The following is a 23,285-nucleotide window of genomic DNA, read 5'->3' as shown; positions in this document are numbered from 1 at the left end:
TGACCACTTTTTATGGAAACTACATCTTTTGTAATGCAACATATTTCTCAGAGTTTGATGGACTGACTCAAAATAAAATACAGATGTTGCTAGTGCAAGCAGATTCCATCAGCACCACGGAGTAGGAGCGAGGTGGACTGCTGAACTAATCACTGGAGGAAGCTGCAGATGAATTACCTGTGTATGTACAAACTTGAAAATGCAGGTTTCAATTGCTACAATTATGAGGAAATGTTCTCAGAATGTGAGGAAGGCACATTTGACACAAGCTGACAGTCTCACAAGAGCACTTAATGAGCATCTGCAAAATCCATCTCACCTTTTCTGCTTCATCCTCACAAATTAGAGTTCTTTTAGATGTCAATTGTTGGAACTCAAACCCTAAAAATGCCATCCAGCATGACTTCAACACCTGCTGATTGTGGCCCTTTCAAATTAGCCCTCATTATTCTTCCAACATCTCTCCTCCATCAGTTCTGCTTCTAGAATCTCAGCCTGAAAGAGTTTTATGTAACCCCTAACTTCCTGCATACCTCCCTCTGCATTTAAATTAACCTACTTTAATCTGCGTTTATAAATTTTTGTTTTGCAAGCACATACTTACAGAATATTTGTTATCTAGAAATATTTAGACAGTTAAAATAAATTCTTAGACATTAGACTGACCAGTCTAACACTCCTTTCTGATGGTACACTTGAACCATGAACAATGAAATCAGTTTGACATCCATAAAGGGAAGGCACTATTATTACACCTCATATACAATCAATTTAAACAATTTGAATAATAAGATGAGATCACAACATTCTAAAGTCAAAAAAACTTAGAAAACAATGGCATGGCCAAAAATATTGTACTTCCTATTTAATATCCTGATGTTTAATATACCAAGTGATATTTTATCTTGTGCAACAACCCATTTAAGAGATCCACTTTGTTAAGGACAAGGAGAAGTGAACTGCAGACAGTACCCTCTTTTTTACACAAGGAACTGGGACACATACTGAAATGTAGCAGCACGGAATCCTGTCAGGTTTTAAATCAATCCCAGTGCATTCTAATGATCAAAACATTCCCCTGAGACATAGAACAGCATTTCAGTCCCAAGTTCATCTCTGCAGATGGAAGCAGTGTGATCCAAAGTCCCAGCAGCTTCCCAAATGCAGCAATGCTAACAAGGAAAAGGTAGTGACACTTACAGGATTGCTTCAACTGCTCATCTGCCTTCTGAGGATAAATTGGGTGCCAGGAGTAGTCAATTGTGAACACAACACTTGGGACTGTCCAGCATTCAACCCATCCAGCCCTTTCAAAAGGAAACAGCATCCTTTTATTTCAAGCACAACACTTCTTTTAAGTATCTTTAAAGCAACCTCAAAAGTTCATGAATCAAACACAAAATAAAAAAGTAAGAAAAGTCAACATGAAGACACAAATATACATAGGTATCTTAATAAAACTCACTCTTCCTGAGTAATGTTCCTCCACTTGGGTTTGCCTGTTTTCTGACCACTTTGACATTCTGCAGACATACAAGACTCAGGACTTATTTTATTGGGCTGACAATCCTTTACCAGCATAAAAAGGGAATATTTACTAGGATGGCAATCAGGCAGATACAAATGAAGATCAACATCTTCTCCCTAAAAGTCAAACATCAGCAACAGGAGAGTTAATTTACATTCACCTTATGCACAATGCTCAAGCTATCATCATGTTCGTGTGTGCCATCATCTTTATTTTACATAAAGGCATCATTAGACAAGAAATCTGTTTCCCAGCAAGTTTGAGCGCAGTCTCAAGAGCTCTACAGCTCTGAATGCTTACAATTCCAATAACTTCCACATCATTAGAGCAATCTATACAACACTGGACAACTTTTCATGATCCCTGTTCTTCTACTGCAGAAATTAAATTACTAAAACAAGCTTACTCCACATCTCAACTAAATCACACTTGAAAAAGAACGAAACCTATAAAACATTGATTTCTTTGCTAACAAATTATACCAAATTAGCAACATCACCATCAACTAGTTTCTTATTTTTAGCAGCAGTAGACAGTTCTGTTTTAAGGAAGACAAAAAGTACAGTAATTCAAAGAATGATCTGCATCTGTGAAAAACACTTGGTGATCATTATTTATGCTACAGCACCTCTTAAAAATCTGGAACATGGCTTTTCAAAATGGTTTGGGGGTAGCCAGTACAGTATTTGATTCTATCTTTGAACACACATTACATTTCCATATTTCATAAATGAAGGGGAACAGAATTCCAGGTGATAAACCACATACAGACACACAATGTAACTACATATAATAAATATGCATACTAAATGTGTATATTTATGCATGTATGAAGTGTATGCATGTTGGTATTTTCCAGAAATATTTTCATTTTTGTGCATATATGTATATATAAAGTACAACAGCCTATGATTAAATGCTTCACACAAGCAAACCGAAAGCATTTACCTCTGGGTTGCTTCAAGAAAAATTCTATGAACTGAAAGTGAAAAAGACTATTTTTATTTCAGGAAAGAGTCTCACAATTACAAGATGTCCTTACCCTTAAGGAGAATCTAGTATTGCATGTGGTTGGAACAAAGTCAGTGAAAGGCAGAGAAAAAACAATGTTCAGGGTTTCTCCACAAGCTGCCAGATAAACTGGGAGGGAAAAGGAAAACCAAACAAATTTGTCAGAATTACTCTCTTTTATTCTTAGACAAAATATCAAACATAAGGTCTTAATAATTAAAATATATTTAAGAACTCATGACAGAATATTACCATTTAACTACACTGTACTTGGAGTCATTAATTACTGTAATCAATTATTCTGAAAGTATTTATTACCCACATCTTGTTGCTTCTAGAAAGACATTGTACTTAGCACAAGGATATTGCAGGAAAACAATAAAAATTACAATAATATCTCAATGCTTTTTTTACCCACCAGGTTTTGGGTGTAATTCTAGTACTTTATCTCTTCATACATTTGTATACAGTGTATTTTGTTGATGAATTTTTGTTATATATGCTACTTCTTCCAAATACAAAATAAGTGATCTCACCATTCTCCTGTTGTTTGGTGGAACAGTCAATCCAGTTGTGCTGATTTGCTGCCCAGATCATTTCAAACTGATGGAACATGACTTTGAAGTTCCACATATATGGAACAAATGAAAAAATATCAGGTGCGCTGTCACTGGACCAGTCTTGGATCAGATCTAGACCCACAGCAAGCAATAAAAGGTGGGTTAGTGGCCAGCAGAGATGAGTGATTCCTTAGCATTTGGTGTTGGAAAAGCTGATTTTTGCCCTGAGCACAGCAGCAGGTTACACTGGGCACTGTGGCACTACCCAGACAGTGGCTCTGGCCTCACTCAGGGGATAACTTCATTAGCATGGCACCAAGCCTGCACAAATTAAACCTTCCTCCCAGCAGGGCAAATTAACACCACAGTGATGGGGCTCTATTCTTTCCATTGCTGCAGCTGGAGCTCCCAGCAACAGTTGGGTGGTGCTGTTCCACCTTGCATTGCCTTCCTCCTCACAGCCAGAAGCCTGAGGAGCAAATGACTTTTCCTCATCATCTGTCAGCCATAGGGACACAATCCAAAGCCCAAGTAGTTGAAAATGAGCCAAGCAAAGAGAGATACCAGCAGAAATCAACATCATGGGTGACAAATTAAGCAAATCAGTAGCTGTGGTAAGAGTTCTAGTAAGAAATAAATGTAGGATCACTTAACTGCAAAACAAATCTATTTAGACATTTATTTAGAAAATTAAATTATTTGCGCTTCTACTCAAATGTAAGAATACCATGCAGTTTGACATTCTATAGCCATCAGGAATTTTGTCCTCAGAAACTATTTGTTACCTTAAAAACATGAAATAAGAGAACCTGACCTTGCACAACTCAGCAAAATTTGAAAACAAATCCCAAAGAAAGAATATTTGACATGTAACCTATTTAGCAAAGAGGTTACCTGTAAAGAAGCTCTTCTGAGCAAAGATGAAATGATAGGTTGCTTTATAGACCTCCAGCTCACACTGCCACGTCTGCGGCATGTTCCATATCCGGGGATAGCTGGCATTGATGTGGAACTGTGGGCAAGAAATGAAAGCATCAGGATTACCTGCAAAGATGACAATAGCTGACCCTGTCTCAGCAGTGTTCACACATGTACCCCGCTGAATAATTAAAACTGTTTTCCTGCTGGGATGAACAGAAGGTACTTCCAGTTCCTTAATAATTTAATCTCTGTCCCTCCTTCTGTGTTTGAAGGTCAAGCATTAGTGTATTCATTTATTTGGAAAGGTAGAGATGAGTTTCAGATACATCTGCTGCTGTAGATGTACAAAGCAATTTGAAATGCAAGGTTTTCATCAAGAGCATTTCACACTACAACAAAAAGAAAATGCACCAGAAAGACTGTTTTTCAACCACTGATACAGTGTTCATATTCATAAAACTATCACTTCAATAAGATAGCTTAAAAGCTAACAGGAAGGGTAATCTACACAACTACAACACTGAAGTGAAATATTAGGCAAACAAAGGAGCAATGGAGTATGAAATATGTCTCAAGTAGTTCAAGCATACTTGACTGCTTTTAAGTACTTGTGCACACACATCCTCCTGCAGAGCTAGTGAGCATAATCATGAATTAAGGCCAAGACTGTATGGACACATGGCTACACAGTAAATGAGGCAACATTTGTAAATAGGTAATTTATACACCAAGGTAGTGCTTTTTAAGTCACTAAAGGTAACACACATACACAATTGTTTAGTACATATAAATTCCTTATATATTTAGGTCCTGCAAAACACATTTAAAAAGGCATTTTCCTGCATTAAGTAAAGACTGCTCCACAGAAAAGCAAATATGTTCTTTATTAAAAATCCCCTAGAGACTGAAGCTTTGTGCTTATTAATGCACACTTACAGCCAGCATTTCTGCTTCCAAGAGAGTCCTGTACTGCATGCTGCTGGTGGCATCCACGTGGAGGAGCTGCCCTTTAATTGTAGGTGAATAGCCTGGCAAACAAAAATCAAATTATCATTTAGACACAAGAGTTAGATCAATATTTAATCAATTTTTAGCAATGATTTCAGGAGTCCACTACCAAGAAGCACCCTGAGGGATATTTGCTTTAACATCTTGCAGTGAATTGTACAGGGAAGTTTTTTTGTTCCTTTCCTTAGGAATACACATCTCAAAATTACAAAGGAAAAACACTAAAAGACATTGGCACACACAGGAATTAAGATAACTGTTCAGGAAACACAGTGAAAAACAAATCTAGCTTAGCCTTTACTCACCATTTTCACCCACTGTCATGGGAATATTTATTTCCAAATAGGATCCTGCACCAACGTTCACATGTACAGCGTTCGTTTCCTGCATCGCAAGAAAGCAAAACAGTCCAAGTGTGATTTCTAGGTTTATTTATGCCTCTGGCTACCATTATCCACACCTGGTGATTAAAGTCCTCGTTGCCTTCAGAAAAACCACTAAGGAATTATCAATACATATTGGTACAACATAATCTACTGTTTTTAGGTTTAACAATAATAAAATACTTTTTTTAGGTTTCATAAACGCTAACTGAAGCCCAGTTAGAGAAACAACATAAAATACTCCAAGAATTGTAGTGTCAGACATGTACATTAGTCTAATGTTCATGTCTGACACTGCAATTCTAACCCTTTCAGTCCCCCCACAAAGAACACAACAGGGGTAAACAAAGTGATGCTGTACCCCATGTGGAAAAGTAGGAACAAGAAGAAAAATCCCAACTCCTACACATACTAGTTCTGTTCCTCCAACGTTCTCCTCATTCAGAAGTATCAGAAGAAATTGATTTTTTTAATCTATCATGGTGAGCTTCATTAGAATTTAAGACTGCACAGGACATAAAGCCCCAAGACTGCAGGAGCTGGCATGGTTTAAGATGTACCTTTAAAGCTTAAAACAAACTTAAAATAATGCCTCTAATAATACATTTCTATTTGAAAGGTTTGCTCATAATTATAAAAAAGATAAAAATCACCCAGCTTTTAAAACCATAGCTCTGTAATAAACACCTGAGACAAGTAAAACTGTGCACAACCAAAAAACACAGTGCAACCACAGCAGACAAAGTTAATTTCTTGATAAAGTTACACTATTTACCCTGTTCTTGGTGAAAAGCAAATCAATGGTGGCATCTGCAATGATATTCATTCTCAGCTCAAAAGCAAGGATCTGTCTTGATTTCCCAGGCTGAGCAATTTCTGTGACTTTCATAACCTGGTAGTCTGGTGGGAAGAAAAACTTCCACAGGCAATCCCTAGTGCAGAAACAGAAAAAAAGACTTTTTTTTTTGCTCTCAGAGGAAATACATATGTGTACTTGTGCATCTACTTGGTTCATTTAACTATCTTCCTCTTAGCTCAGTCTTTGGACAACCAGTGGATGTGATAAGGAAGAATGTTGAATATCTTCATCATAGCAGCCTTCCAACTCATTATTGCAATCTCCAAAAGTGTCAATGGCAAAAAGTTAAAATTTATGGTTTTTGTCTGCAAGTTAATTCAGAAGTAAAACAAACATGTTTTCTTTTTTTCCCTAATCCTTGGTTTATAAAATCTGTTACAAAAGCATAGCAGCAAATCATCTTATTTACTCTTCAGTTTGTGCATAAATAGTTGATGTAAGCCCAGAAATAAAGAAAGCACAAAACTTTAGACCTCAGAATGGAAGCCACATTTCTACAGATTTTTAGCTGAATGTGCCATGAAATACTTGACAGGAAGGGCAGAGTGACAAAGCACAGACAGCAGAGGTCTTACCTAGGTCTTAATGGAGTGGAATTTCTTCCTGCACCCAGCACCTGGCTGTTGTAGCAGCTTAAGAGCTCCCAAACTTCCAGGATCCATCCACAGCAAGATGCAAGAGTGTTCCTAGTGTGTATCTAGGAACTCTATGCACTCTGCACTAAACTGCTTTCTACTGAGCCAGTTAAGATTATAAAAAGCATTCCATTATAGAGCAAGCTTTCTTTGGAGTATTAAAAGTATCATTAATGATTCACTGACCTCATATTTCTAGCAAAAGGTTCTAGAAAGCGACATTTTCTCTAAAATGCACTGTCATATCTAATGACTACTCTTTGGGCTGCCATCCTCACACTCCTGAGACAGGAAATCATAACAGTTTCACAGGAGAATTAGTGGAGGCCAAGTACCAGCCTGTAATTAACAGGGGAAAAGAGGGAAAGCACTGATTATGTCACTTTTGTTTAATAGTCCTTCACTCTCTAAACAATCCTATTGTCCTCACCAGAAATGCTCATGCGCAAAGCATCCAGGGCCAAGTGAAGAACAATAGAACTCTAGGCTAATATTTTGTATTAAAATAGCTAGATAATAAATACTTTGGAGATAACATTAAGCAGCTGATATGCTAAGCAAGGATAGATTATTCCTCCCTCATTATTTTCATAGCCAGATTTCTGCTTCCCTAAGATTTCCTCATCAATATGCACTTTATTCCCATCTTAGCTAACAGGAGCTTGATAAATCTAAAGATCACCAGTTAACAAGTTAAACCTTTTACTCAATAAACATTAAAAATACTTTGCTTCCAAGAAGGGAACATAATCTGTTAATTCAATAATGAGAGTAATCCTAACTTTGGAAGGCCAACAACATAAACACCAATGAATTTACTCATCTTAAACCATTGTGGCAGGACTCTTCTTTCAGACTTGGTTACCCTAAAACACACAAATTCTGAGCAATCACACAATGGAAACTTGAGCAAGCTTTCTCAGTAATACTGGATATTAAGATGAGAGCTGTAAATCATGGTCATACCTCTGCCTATCAGCCCAAGGTCCATAGTTGAAGTCTGTCCCTTTCCCACACACAATGTCCAAACCCCAGCATGGTGGCAGGTCCTGTAATTTGCTGTCTTCATTGCTGGCTTCTCCATCATTACTCTCCTCTGTCTCCTCTGGTACAAGGCCTGCATTACATAAAATATTAAACACATTATTAAAGGAAGCTGCTTCAAATTATAAATGTTTTCTTAAGCACAAAACAATTAAAGTGTCCTCATGTCAGTTTTATTTGAGAGCACTACAATATGTAAATATCAAGACAATTCAATGCAGACTTCCAGGGGAAGGCTAAGAAATACAGCCAAAAATGACCCAAAATTGCCACCTATCCTACACCTGTACATACCATTACCAAACGTGCTGTCTTTGCTCAAGGCTCAGGGAATACTTCAAGGGCAGTCAGAACAAAAGCATACTTATGATACTTCTATTGCTCCAAAACATTGCATTAGCTCTCAGCATATAGATTTTTCACCTTCAAAAAAATAAACTATCTTTGTATTTAACAGCTTGTACCTGGTTCATCCATATAGTAATAGATATCAACATCATTGGACTGCATTACAACAAAACCTTCACCCATCAGCCTTGGGGGTCTGCAAGGAAAGAGTGAAAAGATGAAGACTAAAAATCCACATGCCAAGACTGATCTTCATGAACTCAAATGATTTTAAATGCAACATATTAAGCATAATGGATTTGCATAATGATTTGAGAAAAAACCAAACCCTTGATCATAATGTTATTACTATTATAACCATTACATTAAATAACTTAAAAGTTTAGTCAACTCAAGCATGAAGACACCAGGTTCTTCCCCACAAAGGCATTTCTCAGATATCCTAAACCACAAGTAACTACTGAAGTTTTACTTTCAGTGTTTCTTCCAGGCAAGAGTTCCTTTCTCCTTGTCCTATATTGTTCTTTCACCTGCTAATTGTTTTCTCACTAAAATAGCCCTCTACACCAAAGGAACAGGACTTTCAGTAATTAGACCATCAGTTAATGAAAGAAAAAAGAAAAAAGCTACTCTGCCTCAATAACACTTCCCTCGATATAAAAGGATCTAAATGATAAATCTAAGAGGTGAAATGTTTCTCTAACACTACCACATTGGTTTATTACAATCCCTTTCCCACATTAATTTACATATTAATTATTCTGGTTTGACTGCAGAAGACACTACTGAAGTTTCTCAGCCACTTTCGTAAACTGTCATTTCTTGACAAAAAAAGACAACTCCTATGACTGTGTAAGAGAATGACCTGTTAGAGCCCATATTACCACAGCTCATTTTCAAAGGCAGGAAACCTTGGAAAACATGGAAAACAGCAGATGCAGAAATCACATACTGCCACAAATGCTTCAAAAGCAACAGAGTAGGAACCTTGAAACTAAGCTTATTTTGAGTAACAGCACCAAATGATCATACTTGAACACAAACTAGATATTGGCAAAAAATTAAAATGAGATAATTGCAATTTTAAAGTATTCCCTAATATCTATCCTGAACTTGAAGCTTGCTGCCTCCAAACTTCTTCTACTTTGACTTGCTTTCCCCAGCACCATTTTTCTTTTCTTTTCTTCAATTTCAGAGGACTTATTTGCAAAGAGCATTAGAAGTGTTGAGATGGATGTTTGTAACACAGAATGTCAGTTTCCAAAGTGAAATGTTGCTGTTTGGATTGATTCCTCAGTCTGCCACAAATTTATCAAGCCACTTGGCTGTTTTTTATACATACACTGGCTGCAGGAATTTCTGTAAGTTAAAACACCCAGCTTAAATTTTAGCCAAAGCAGTGTAAGAGGGCAGGCTCCACAGAGTCAAATATTCTCCATTTCCAGTGAATTGGGCAATTTTTTGAATTTGCCCAGTAAATTAGAGCACATTTTGTGCACAGATGCCATCCTTCAGCCATCAGGAGCTACAGGGATGGTAAAAGCATAAAAAGCAAATACTTAGAGGAAGCAAGAAAAGCTAATAGTTTGAGTATCTTAATTCTATTTTGTTTTAATCTTATTTGTTTTCAACATTAGTTGCAGAAATTTCCTTTGTCGTCATGTTGGAAGAGTAAGATTCTGTGCACAGCCACAGAATGTTCTTAGAAAAACATAAAGCCCTGTTACAAACAGCAGTATTTGGCTGATAAAAAGCCAATTAAGGTACAAATGATGTACAGTTTACTTCATTACTTCATGCAAGCACTCAGGCTTGTGTTTGACTTCCTTCAGTCAGTTCAAGCTGCCTAACCCTGCTTACGCAAAACACACAGAGGTAAAAGGATCAGCAATCTGTCTTCAAAAGATAACATGGTTTCTCCTCTACCACGTATTACACAGCTTTTGCCCTGTTTGGGTTTTTTATTAGCATTTCCTAAACCGTGAATCTGCTTTACACAAGTCAACACCTTAAAACTTGCATTTCAGCTAGAAATTCAGTGGTGGCAAAGCCTGGGTACAGCTCTTGTACCTGAGAGAAGGAAAACAGACCTTGGACAGAGGATGCCACATTCCTGGAAACATTCAAGGCCAGGCTGGATGGGGCTCTGAGCAATCTGATCTGCTGTGGAGGGTTTGAACTAGGTGGCCTTCAAAGAAACCTTTCCAACCCAAACTATTCTATGATTTTATGTTTAACAGAGCAGAAGACACACCAAAAACACAAACCTGGAATAACACAGAAAACCAGCACTTTTCTCCATATATCAAATTTGTTCAAAGATCCAAAACCAAAACCTTCAGAGTAGTAACAAAAACACATTGAATAAACACATGGAAACACATCAAACATGCTTTTCTTTGTGTTCTTAAAATAAGAAAATAATATGGATACAAAAGTACCCCAAACTTACTCATCATTTTGAAGACCAACGTATCTTGGACTTGGAACCAGCATGACTCGAACATTTTCCAATTTTCCCTTCACAATGTGCATGAACTGATCAAGGTGGCTCGAAGGTGGTTTTGTGGTGTATGTCAAAAAGGCATCATCAAAGTTAATGCAAAGTGTTTGTGGCTGATAATGATTCCCAAATGCCAAGCGACCCTAAATCAAAAAGCAAACCCAGTAACTCACTGGCAATCACTTATCTCTTATATTTACATACCTATTTACAGTGACCTCTTACATTACACTCAAACTCTTACATTTAAGTATTTTTTATCTATAAAAATGCAGTTGAACCAGCCATGTGCAAATGAACACGGACAAAAGTCCTGGCCATAATCTGTGCATATCTACAAATATTAGCTTGTATGTTACACTCTGAATTTTTTCTTCTATTAACTCAATAACAGTCTCCCTGATTCTTTAAAACCAACACATCCCATAGTGTACAACACCCACAATTTAATTACTTGTGATAGCCTGGAAATCATTACTAAGACTAAGGCATGAGTATTTCCCAGAATTAGAACATAGCTGTATTTCCACCAGCACCAGCAGGATGTGTGACTGGTCAGAGGAGTGTTGATGATGTAACTTTAACTTTTTTAAAAGCATAAATGCAAAGAAAAACTTTGAACAGAATGTGTAAGAAAAATGAATGGCAAATACTGATAAATAGTTTCCTTATAAGGGTCTTTACACTCACCGTGCTCACATTGACTTTAATGACTGGAATAAGTGATCTCCATGAAGAAGAGGGGTCTTGAGATTCTGTTTTTACTTTAACACTAAATTAAAAAAAAAAAAAAAAAAGAAAAAAAAGGGGGTTATTACTTTGCTTTTTCTGCAGAAGGACCAAGCAAATTTTTCTTCTAGAGGTCTTCAGGACACAAATCTTGGGGAACACTCCTTCCCCAGGAGGGTGCAAGATAACTTGCACCAAGCCTGAGAGAACAGCAGGAAGCACATGGAGCTGCACCTTGGTGCTGACATAGCTAAGAAACAAGCATGCCTTGTTTAACTCAGAGCAGTAGTTAAATAAATCTTCCTCAGAGGATCTTGGCCTGTTCTAAATACTCCTGTTGAGGCATGGGATTTTTCATTTCCCAAGACACATCCTCCTCAAAGGCAGAAATCCTTCTTGTGCCTGTCAATAAGGGCTTGAGATAAAAACACAGCAAGGCTGGCTGGGAGGCAGAGCCCTTACTCAAACTCCGGAGTGCCACAGCCTCCTGCAGCTGCCCACTCTGAAATTTAGCAACTGGCCAGCAGCAGTGGCAGGACTCAGTTCTCATTAGATCCTCTCTGCTCCTGACAGTAAATCAGCCTGCTGAGGTCCTGCCCAAACAGAGGCTGATTATTGAACATCTGACTGCACCACACATAAGCCAGATAAAACTCCTTATATTTCCACTCCATATTTTCTGGGGTACCCCAAAAAGAGGAATTAACAGAAGACAGTTTGTGTAGCTGTACACAAGACCATAGAGATCCTCACATTTTGCCTATTCAATGTCTTGAGCAGCTGTTACTTCTACTGAGCAAAACCATTATTATTCTGCCAGCATAATCCTCTTCAACACATGCTTCCTCTCCACACTGTATTTCAAATAGATTTTTCAGCCTGTCTCTGATCATTAAACAAGAGTGCTTGGTTTGTTTGGCTGTGTTTTTTAATTATTACTGGTACGAAATCTGAGGAAAGGGAAAAGATTCAGACTGTCAGGCTTGTCAGTTCAATTTCTCTCAGTTGTGCTTCCCTCATTTGGCTTCCAGAGCACACGTTAACAAAACATTCCCCAATTAGTTCAGCACTTTGCAGAACAAAGCATCAACAAAACAGCAAAATTAATAATTATTTACCTTTCAAGATTGGCGTGTGTTCTCTGCCTCCCATTCACTTGTGCTCTCTCATCATCTTTCTTTGCTGGAATTATTGTGGGATCCAAGCCAAACAGCTCTTGAAGTTGTCCATAAAGCTCAGAGCGGTTGTACACGTGAAATTCAAAGTCATTCACCATAATATACAGTCGAGTTTCTGCCTTTGGATCTAACCCAAGAGTAGGAAAACAGCTTCTAATTCTATCTCAACATTCCCTTGGAATATTTACAGTTTCCCAAAAATGCACATTTTGCAAAACCAATCCACACAGTACTGAACAGCTGCTGAAGTACATATTAAAAAGCAGTAAAAAATTCCACAAAATAATTACAGCTTTCTAAGCAAATCAGTAAAACTTGGCAAATAAGACAGCTGCATACAAAATATTAAATCTGAAAGGCATTTCACCCCTAGGTCACAGTCCAAAAATAAATCCAGACAAAAACTGCACAAAATGGTAAATGAAGTTTTTCAGTCTCATGTATAAAAACAAACAAACCTCTCTCTTGATGCATAGAACAGAAGCCTCGGCAAAAATTTCTGCTTTTTAGCACAGATATCACTGAGAGCAACTCAATCTCAAAACACAAATGGTTTTCTAGCCAAGCTCCCTGGTACACCATGCCTGAAGTGGGAAAAAGCTTTCTTTCACAGAGAAATTATTAAGATGAAGAACTAACCAGATCATACTCATTTTGCACCATCAGTCAACATTCTCACAATTTTAAGATTTCAACTGTTATATCAGCTTGGCTCTCTGATCCTTAAAACCTGTTTTAACATCTGCTGAACATATAGAGAGCTGATTGTGACATACTTTGACATACTTTTGCCTCAGAAAGTGTGACCTAATTATGCAGTTAATGTGAGGGAAAAGCTTGCACCACTTCCCCCTAATTACCCAGTTGAAAGAGTGCCCATTACACATTGACTCAAGAGACCTGAGCTGCTCTAAAAACCTCATCTGGTCTTGCTAAGTCAAACAGACTTCAGGCAGCTGAAGAATCAATGGTTATTACAGCAGTCCCCCAGCTGTAACTCAGGGGGTACAAACTGAAGGCAGCATTTCCCAAAACACAAGAAACTAAAACTCGGAGCAAACGTTTGTGGTCGGGGTCAAAAGAAGGAATGCAGATGCCCAAGAGCCAACGTTTAGAGACATCTACTTGATTAAATGCACCCAATTTGATAAAAAACTCATCTGTCCCTCAAAATCACACATCTCTGCAACACTGTCCCAACTTTTCCCCCATCACACCTCAAGTACCAGAAATTCCCATATAATTATAAAAATATATATACATAGAAAGTAAGTTTCCAGAGCCCATTGACATCACAGGTTTCTTGAAGAGGAGACAGAAAAGTTAATGAGCCAGCTTCAGTTCCTTCCTGTTTTCAGAAAAGCACCATCACATCCATTTGTTGCCAACCTTAACTTGTATCAATAAGTCAGGCAAAGAATGAGATGGACAAAGATCGGGACACACAATTGCTCACCCAGGAGATCTGAGCAGCATCAAGAAGACAAATGTAATTTTTCAATTCCTGGATGCAAGCATTAGACTTGATTTACTAAATGAAATCATATGTACTAATTCATTTATTTAAAGGGGATTTACAGAGACATGTATCTCTTTTTCTTAACAACAAAATAAGGTTTGACCTCCACACATCAATTTGGTTTGCTAAAACACTTTTGGAAAAGAAGCAAAAAGGGATAAGGAAAAAGAGACAAAGCAAATCTGAATGTTATGACATTAAATTATTCAAAGCAGCATTTATGTAGGCTATGTACAAGTAACTACCAGACTGTTTCACAATGTGAAAATTGCTAATGGGCTGCAGCACCTCAGCCAAGTCATTGGGGTGTGCCCTATCCACAACACAATCCTCCAGCTTTTGTTCCTAAACTTCTATTTCCCAAGTATACACAAAACCTCAAGAGCATTTTAGTCATGTCACTTTTTTTATCAGACCTGGACACCTCTCACTTCTGTGGTTATTTGGATTATTTGTCCACTAATCACCTGGCCTTAAATGCCAGCAGCAAACATTAAAGCCAAGCAAAAATGCCACCATAGAGGACAGGCAACCATCTCCACTGCATTAAATTCAACTCATTTTTCATTCTCTGAGCCACCAGAGAAATAGGTTTTAACTAGCAGATGAAGACAATACTATGAAAACCCATTGGACAGTAACAGGCTTGGCAAAATCTAATTAACTCTAAGACTAGGGTCCACTTGTTCAATGACTTTTTTACTGTACAGTGAATTTGAACTGTGCCCTACTACCTCAGAGGGTGAGCAGTGCCTCAGTAAATAGAAATGAGCAGCTCTTCCAAGCTCCTATCACTGCCCAGAGTGGAGTCTCACATCCACCTGACTGATTCTGCATGCAGCACTGCTGCCACTGCTGAGCTCTACTGACACAGCAACAGCTCCATGAGCCTGCTGACAACTCTGAGAGGCTTCACACCAGCAGAAGCCACTTCCAAAGGCGAGGTGAGGAAAAAAACCCTGTAAAGTTCAATGACCCTCCCAATTAGTGTACTCAGCTGTAGATAGCTGACATTTCCAGACCTCCTTGAATAAGCACATGGGGCTGAGATGGCTCCAAAAAGTCAAGAGAAGCAGGACCTGAGTCTCATCCAACAAGATTCTAATCATATAAATGATTAAGCACACAGCCCTAGGCTACTTATGCTTTCTCTCTGTTTTCTGCAGATAGAATTAATCTCTTGCATCTGTGTTAATCATCCATCTTCAGTCAGAGATAAGGAAGAAAAATGAATTTTTTTATACTGCCTCCCTTCTGTAGCCACAGATGTCATCTAGACACAGGCTTGTCAAATACTAAAGGACATCCCCTACCATAACACTTTAGCTAAAATACTGAAAGCACAACACTCACTGAAACTCAAACTAAAATCACTTGCAGAACATGAGACATCTCTATTCATCATAGTTATCAACTCCAATACAGAGACAATTATGCTTGGACTGCAGCTAATGAAGGCCACTATTAAGATTAATGGTTTGTGTCAGGAAGGGTTCATGTCCTCGATAACGAATCCTGTATTTATTGCATCTACTCTGCAACAGTGAACAAATCCATACCTTCTGAGCATCACAGTACTTCAGGTACATATTAACAAAGCAATTGCATGCCTATGATTGTGCAAAGGAAGTGTGTTTCTGTAGGCTAACTGTAAATTTAAACTTTGAAAGCTTTTTGGGAAACCTACCATGCTGCTTCTGCTTAGGGTTGTACATCTTCCACCAGCGAAAAATGATAAATCCATCTTGAATTCTAAACCAAACAAATTGGAATAAAACAGAAGTTAAGAGAGCAACTTCACGCTCCAAAGTGGTTTATTTGACAAATCTAAGATGGTAGGACAACAACCATCTTATCCAGCACTCACTTCCAAACGATAAGGCTAAGGCAGCAAATGAGCTCCCAAGTCTGTAGGGGTGTTAAATACTAGCACCAAAAGAAACAGTCCAACACTTACAAATACACTGCTCATTTGGAAAGCTACACTTGCATTTGTGCTATTTAGACCTGTATTTAAAACACTTATTTAGAAGGAGGATTCCTTTGGAAATCTGTACCTGATGGACATGTCCTCTGTGATGAAATAAATTTCACGCACCATGACTTTTCCAGACAGCACAGAAAATGAAAAGGAACCTAATCATAGAAAAAAAAAAAGGTTATTACCCTAAAGCTGTTGATTTTGTGAACAGAGAGAATACAGCATTCCATGACCTGAAATGGGTTAACTGGATATCTTGAGTTCCTTTTCTGAAGGCAAGTCAGAGATTCAGAACACAGGAGACAAAGCACACAACTAAGGGATGCTGGTTTTGGCAGCACCCAACAAAACAACCAAGCCCCTGAGGTACATGAGTCACTCAGAAACATCCAGGTGCCATGCAAGTCTCTAAAGAATTAGAAAAGCTGTTTTGAACATTTGGAGTTTCAGGACATTGTGTGCAAGACCATAATCAGAGGAACAAAGATTCCTGATGGACTGTTTTTAAAAATTTTAAATGGCTGTAAGGAGTTTGGTCCAATTATTACAACAAATTATGTTTGCAGCAAGAAGGATTAAGTATGAAAAGACCAGCAGGTAATGCAACAGCCCAGATTTTTGCTAAGGCTTTTCACCTCACTCACAGAAAGTACACCATAATTTAAAAAAAAACAAAACAAAAAAAACCACCACCAAAATAAACATTAAACGACTGAAACCAAGCAGTAAATGGTGGGAATTAACATTATGTTCTACTTGCTGATGAGGCTCATAAAGAATACCACATATGGCCAGCCATGTCAGCTGTCCTTACTTAATGGCAATTTCACAGAGTAATTTTTATTAAAAGCCTACAGATCAAGTGCAGCAGCCAGTAAATATTTCATCTATTTTGCTCTTCCAAAAAGCTGGATTTGAATGTCATGTGGAATTCAGTTCTTAGGTTCTTGAGGATATCAACAACTGAATTGCAAGGGTGTCTGTGGCAGGCCAAGTGTGAGTGGGATTTTTTGGTTTGAAGTTCTCACTACATTCATGAGGTATAGTTGCAGAAAAAGTCCAGAACTGAAGTCATTGCTATTCTGTGAAGCAGACAGAGGAAGGCAGAGGAGCAAGTGAAAGAAAATTAAAAGTGTGATCAGTGAGGTTGTGAGCTACAGCCCTCTGTGACTCAGTACCAGATATTTTTGTAAGTGGGTGAGTGCCCAAGTGATTTGTACTGACCTGTTTTACTGAAAAAAAGTTTAAAATATTTTAATAAAAAGTTAATGGATTTTGATGCAAAATGTTCTAGCCAGTATCAATTCTACATATAGTCCCAGTATGGATCTACCTGTGATTAGTTGTTCTGACAGCTTATTTAGAAAGCAAGGGCAGTGCCAGAACAGGGACTTAATGCTTGAGTCTCTGCTTTGAATCCACTGAATGTTTTCAAATCACTAATGAAGGAACACTTGAAGGAAAACTTGAGTTTACTTCAAGATTTTAGCAAACTGGAGCAGACAAAGAGTGGCATGACATGAATCATAACTTACCAATATGGATGTAGCCATGTTTATATAATCTGTTAAGAACCAAGGTCAGAATGAGTCCAATGTTCCGGGAATTATAGTAAGTTAGGTAGATAATCCATCCACAGGACAATATTGTTGCTGTTGAAAGATTACAATGAATTAAAGCATTTTTTAAAGTACACTGACCCAGATAAAAACCTTACCTATTAGGACTATGAGGCTTAGCAGTGTTCTTCCTGCTCTCCAAAAAAATTCAAACTGATGGGGCAGTTTATTGGATGTTTTCAGAGAGATGGTGTGAGATGGGTGTGAGGAGATGGAGGGAGAAGAAGTCCAGAAAAATATAGATTCTTCACTGCTCTTCCATTCCCCAATATATCAAAAACTGTCCTTCCAGAGGAACTGCAGATGGCATCAATTATTTCATATACCACTTACCATTCTAAGAAGTCAGATTTTATAGATTGAATTGTAATATGCATTGTCCCACATGGACATGTATTTCAGAACACCCTAAAAAACCTCAACACCAAAGTCATGCTACATACCTTCCCTACTGTCGTGGGTTGACAGCCTTTATCCCAATATCGTGTGTTGTGTCTGGCAGCTGTGCCTTTTCTCTCTTCCCCCCCCCCCCCGGCCGTCCTGCTGCGGCGGGGCGGGGAAGAGAGGGGGGAGTGTTTGACCAGGCCTTTTTGCTTTTGGCTTTTGCTGCTTGGCTTGGCTAGCCGCTTTGCTTGCTTGCTTTCTGCTTTTTGTGCTGTTTTTTTTTCCTTTTCTCTTGCTCCCTCTTTCTTACCCTCCCCTGAAGATACTGGACCGGCTCCGGACCTGACCTGTAGACGTCCAGGACACCCGAAGCTTGCAGAGAAGCGCCGCGGCCTCTCAACACACAGTCTGTTTTTTTCTGTTTTCTTTTCTTTTCTTGTGTTGGGGAGTGTTCTTTTGTTACTTGTAAATAAATAGGTTTTGTTTTCCACTTTGCTCCTCCGAGAAATTCCTTCCCGAACCCGGTGTTGGGGGAGGGGTGGTTGGAGGTTTGTTTTGTTTTGGGGGGCTCCCTTTTGGAGATTTCCCCTAATTTGTCCTAAACCAGGACAATATACTTTTTGGTGCATTGGCCGGGAAAAAGGGAGGCCAAAAAACAGTGGAAAAAAAACCTATAATAATAATATTTTGGTTTTGGCTATTTTGTGGGCATATTGGTGATTCATAATGTCATTTGGAGTGGAAGCTTGCCGGTCGTTCTGGTCCCTAGGGGTTTTTGAAGTTTTAATACTTTTGTGGTCCCTAGGGTTATTTCCTTACCCAAAAATAGCTCTGATGTTGGCCCTAATAAGTAGCTTTTGTAAGCGGGGGGCACTAACCAGAATAGTCATTGTGCTGGTCTTATGTATGATGATGTGTCGGATAAAAATGCTGGACTTTATTTCAGGAATGTATGGACTGTTATTATGGTTGTTTACTCAGTTTGTTTGGGGAGAAGAAGGGGAAGGGGCTTTTCAGCTTTGTCTTCCTTCTTGTCCTCCAAATTGTTGACATCTCTATTAGAAAATACTGAATTTCCCCTGAGTTTGAAAGAATCCATCTTTCTGGCATTTAATTTATTAAGCCTTTTCTATACTGTCTAGAGTGTGTATAAAATGAAGACTGAGATTTCTAGAGGGGTTAGAGACACTCCTGACTTAGGAGTAAAACAAAGCAGGAAAAATCTTGACTGGAGTGGGAAATGGGAGGACATGGGCCAGACTTTAAAGGAATTTTCTGATCCTATGGACTGGGACTTTCCATCTGATCAAATTCAGAATCCAGTCGAGGTGGCAAAGTATTTGAGGGAGAAGTGCCATGGTAACACTAAGGAAGAAAGGATTACTGCAGTGAGCTGGGCCTTGGCATTTGTTTACCGTACTCTGCTAGATACTGTGGAGCAGCAGATAGCAGAAAGGGAACAGGGAGATAAGTTAGTTACTACCCCAGTGACCCAGGCTGCAGCTAACATCCCAGGCTCCAGGCTAGCAGCTACATCAGACAGTAGGCCCCAAACCATGGCTGTTGCAGCTAATACAAGAGGTGGAAAGTGTAAAGACAAGACCGATCGAAAGGTGGAGGATGATGAGGATGATGATGCAGGAGAAGGACCCTCACCAAAATCAGAGGCCACATCAAGGGGCACAGAATCTGGAGCTAATATTGACTCCTTTTCTCTGAAGGACCTCAGAGGCCTAAGAAAGGATTACAGACGACAACCTGACGAATCTATAATTAGTTGGTTAGTCCGCCTTTGGGATGCTGCAGGGGAGGTTACGATTTTGGATGGTACTGAAGCGAGGCATTTGGGATCCCTGTCACATGATCCTGTCATCGATCAAGGTATGATGAGGGGGGCTAACCCTCACAGCCTCTGGGAACGGGTCCTAAGAAGCGTAGCAGAACGATACCTGTGTACGGATGATCTCTATATGCAGCAGACACGGTGGAAGACCATAGAACAGGGGATCCAACGCCTGAGAGAGATGGCGGTGGCAGAGCTCATTTTCTCAGATGACACAACAACTAGAAATCCGGACCTGGTACCATGCACACCTGTAATGTGGAGGAAACTCGTGCGACTTGGGCCACCTGAATACGCTTCTGCCCTAGCAATAATGAAGCGGGATGATACATATGAGACTGTGCTCGATATGGCAAAGAAGCTTCGAGCGTATGCAGATGCTGTGCATGGCCCAACTCATGCCAGAATTGCAGCAGTGGAAACCCGACTGCAGAAACTAGAGGATAAAATTGAGGAGAATCATAAGAAACTCCGGGAAGAGATTAAGGAGGACCTTATTCAAATCTCAGCTGTACAAATTAGAGGTCCTGGTGTCCAACGCTGGCGCTCCTTTGATGGGGAGAGAAGGTACACCCCACGGACTGAGTTATGGGCTTTTCTGCGTGAGTCTGGAGAAGACATGAGGAGATGGGATGGAAAACCCACCGCTGCTTTGGCACAACGGGTGCGTGATTTGAAGAAAAGAGAAAGTATCACCAAAAGGATAGCAGCTCCGGTCGCTCGTAGCCGAGATGTTAAGTATAATGATGACGATGACATGTCCGATCCCCTTGAAGGAACTTCTAAGGCATATGCCCAAGGAAAGAAGGACAATCTGGCTTAGAGGGGCCCTGCCTCCAGCCAGGAAGAGGCACGGGAGAACCGGGTTTTTTGGAAGGTGTGGATCAGATGGCCTGGCACATCAGAGCCACAAGACTATGAAGCGTTGGTTGACACTGGATCACAGTGTACCTTAATGCCATCAGAACATGTGGGGACAGAACCTGTTTCCATTGCTGGAGTGACGGGAGGATCACAACAGTTGACTTTGTTGGAAGCTGAGGTGAGCTTGACTGGGAAGGAATGGCAGGAACACCCGATTGTGACTGGTCCAGAGGCTCCGTGTATTTTGGGCATAGACTTCCTCCGGAATGGCTATTACAAAGATCCTAAGGGATTCAGGTGGGCTTTTGGAATAGCTGCAGTGGAGATAGAGGGTATTAAACAATTGAACACCTTGTCTGGACTATCAGAGAACCCATCTGCAGTAGGACTCTTGAAGGTAGAGGAGCAGCGAGTGCCAATTGCCACTTCAACAGTGCACCGCAGGCAGTACCGGACGAATCGAGATGCCGTGATCCCCATCCACAAAATGATCCGAGAGCTGGAGAGCCAAGGGGTGGTCAGTAAAACCCACTCACCCTTTAACAGCCCTATCTGGCCTGTGCGAAAATCTGACGGAGAATGGAGACTGACTGTGGACTATCGTGCCTTGAATGAAGTGACTCCACCACTGAGTGCGGCTGTACCGGACATACTGGAACTGCAGTACGAGCTGGAGTCTAAGGCAGCAAAGTGGTATGCGACCATCGATATTGCTAACGCGTTTTTCCCCATCCCTCTGGCAGCAGAATGCAGGCCTCAGTTTGCTTTTACATGGAGGGGAGTGCAGTATACCTGGAACCGACTGCCCCAGGGGTGGAAACACAGTCCTACCATCTGTCATGGACTGATCCAGGCTGCACTAGAAGAGGGTGAGGCTCCAGAACATCTGCAATATATTGATGATATCATTGTTTGGGGGAGCACGGCAATAGAAGTGTTCGAGAAAGGAGAGAAGATAATTCATATTCTCTTGGAAGCTGGATTTGCCATTAAGAAGAGCAAAGTCAAGGGACCTGCCCGAGAAATTCAGTTCTTGGGGGTGAAGTGGCAAGACGGACGGCGTCAGATTCCTGTGGATGTTATTAATAAAATCACTGCCATGTCCCCACCAACTGATAAAAAGGAAACACAAGCTTTCTTAGGCGCTATAGGTTTCTGGAGGATGCACATCCCTGAGTATAGTCAGATTGTGAGACCCCTTTATCTGGTTACCCGCAAGAAGAACGACTTCCATTGGGGCCCTGAGCAGCAGCAAGCTTTTGTCCAAATCAAGCAGGAGATCGCTCATGCTGTAGCCCTTGGTCCAGTCAGGACGGGACCAGATGTGAAGAACGTGCTCTACTCTGCAGCCGGGAGCCATGGTCTGTCCTGGAGCCTTTGGCAGAAGGTACCTGGCGAGACCCGAGGCCGACCATTGGGATTTTGGAGTCGGAGCTACAGGGGGTCTGAAGATAACTATACTCCAACAGAAAAGGAAATCTTGGCCGCCTATGAAGGAGTCCAAGCCGCCTCGGAGGTGATTGGTACAGAGGCACAACTCTTTTTGGCACCCCGACTACCGGTGTTGGGATGGATGTTCAAAGGAAAGGTTCCCTCTACCCACCATGCCACCAATGCTACTTGGAGTAAGTGGATTGCCCTCATTACGCAGCGCGCTCGAATTGGGAAGTTAAATCGCCTTGGGATCCTGGAGATAATTACAAATTGGCCTGAAGGTGAAAGCTTTAGTGTCGCAGATGAGGAACAAGAGCCAGTGACCCGGGTTGAGGAAGCTCCGCCATACAATCAGTTGCCAGCAGAAGAAACACGTTATGCTCTATTCACCGATGGTTCTTGTCGTGTCATAGGGATGAAACGGAGGTGGAAAGCAGCTGTGTGGAGTCCCACTCGACGGGTTGCAGAGGCTACTGAAGGAGAGGGTGAATCCAGTCAATTTGCTGAAATCAAAGCTATTCAACTGGCCCTAGGTATTGCAGAGAGAGAGAGGTGGCCAAGGCTCTATTTGTATACCGATTCCTGGATGGCAGCCAATGCTCTATGGGGATGGCTGAAGAGATGGAAAGAGGCGAACTGGCAGCGAAGAGGAAAACCAATTTGGGCTGCGGAAGAGTGGAAAGATATCGCTACTCGGGTAGAGAAGTTACCTGTGAAGATTCGCCATGTAGATGCCCATGTCCCCAGAAGCAGAGCTAATGAAGAGCAGCAAAACAACCAGCAAGTACATCAGGCTGCAAAGATAGGGGAGTTGAAGATAGATCTCGACTGGGAGCATAAGGGAGAGTTATTCTTAGCACGATGGGCCCATGATGCCTCAGGCCACCAGGGTAGAGATGCCACCTATAAGTGGGCACGAGACCGAGGGGTGGAT

General features: G+C 40.3%; 1 protein-coding gene across 1 annotated transcript in view; it reads right to left on the bottom strand.

Moving 5' to 3' along the window:
- The window catches only part of BLTP1 (bridge-like lipid transfer protein family member 1), a 93,532-nt gene that overhangs the window by 59,003 nt on the left and 11,244 nt on the right, over positions 1-23,285 (bottom strand). The window contains exons 3-18 of the mRNA XM_058802955.1: positions 17,743-17,859; positions 16,284-16,362; positions 15,914-15,978; positions 12,648-12,834; positions 11,491-11,572; positions 10,750-10,943; positions 8,414-8,493; positions 7,872-8,022; positions 6,187-6,343; positions 5,334-5,412; positions 4,957-5,048; positions 3,994-4,111; positions 3,076-3,231; positions 2,571-2,668; positions 1,466-1,644; positions 1,201-1,307 (exon numbers count right to left, since the gene is read on the bottom strand). Of these exons, the coding sequence (XP_058658938.1) occupies positions 1,201-1,307; positions 1,466-1,644; positions 2,571-2,668; positions 3,076-3,231; positions 3,994-4,111; positions 4,957-5,048; positions 5,334-5,412; positions 6,187-6,343; positions 7,872-8,022; positions 8,414-8,493; positions 10,750-10,943; positions 11,491-11,572; positions 12,648-12,834; positions 15,914-15,978; positions 16,284-16,362; positions 17,743-17,859 (1,941 nt within the window). The remainder of the gene's footprint in view (positions 1-1,200; positions 1,308-1,465; positions 1,645-2,570; positions 2,669-3,075; positions 3,232-3,993; positions 4,112-4,956; positions 5,049-5,333; positions 5,413-6,186; positions 6,344-7,871; positions 8,023-8,413; positions 8,494-10,749; positions 10,944-11,490; positions 11,573-12,647; positions 12,835-15,913; positions 15,979-16,283; positions 16,363-17,742; positions 17,860-23,285) is intronic.

The sequence above is a fragment of the Ammospiza caudacuta genome, chromosome 4 (genome assembly GCF_027887145.1).
Source record: "Ammospiza caudacuta isolate bAmmCau1 chromosome 4, bAmmCau1.pri, whole genome shotgun sequence".
NCBI classification, from domain to species: domain Eukaryota; kingdom Metazoa; phylum Chordata; class Aves; order Passeriformes; family Passerellidae; genus Ammospiza; species Ammospiza caudacuta.
This window is presented reverse-complemented; position numbering and strand designations above follow the sequence as displayed.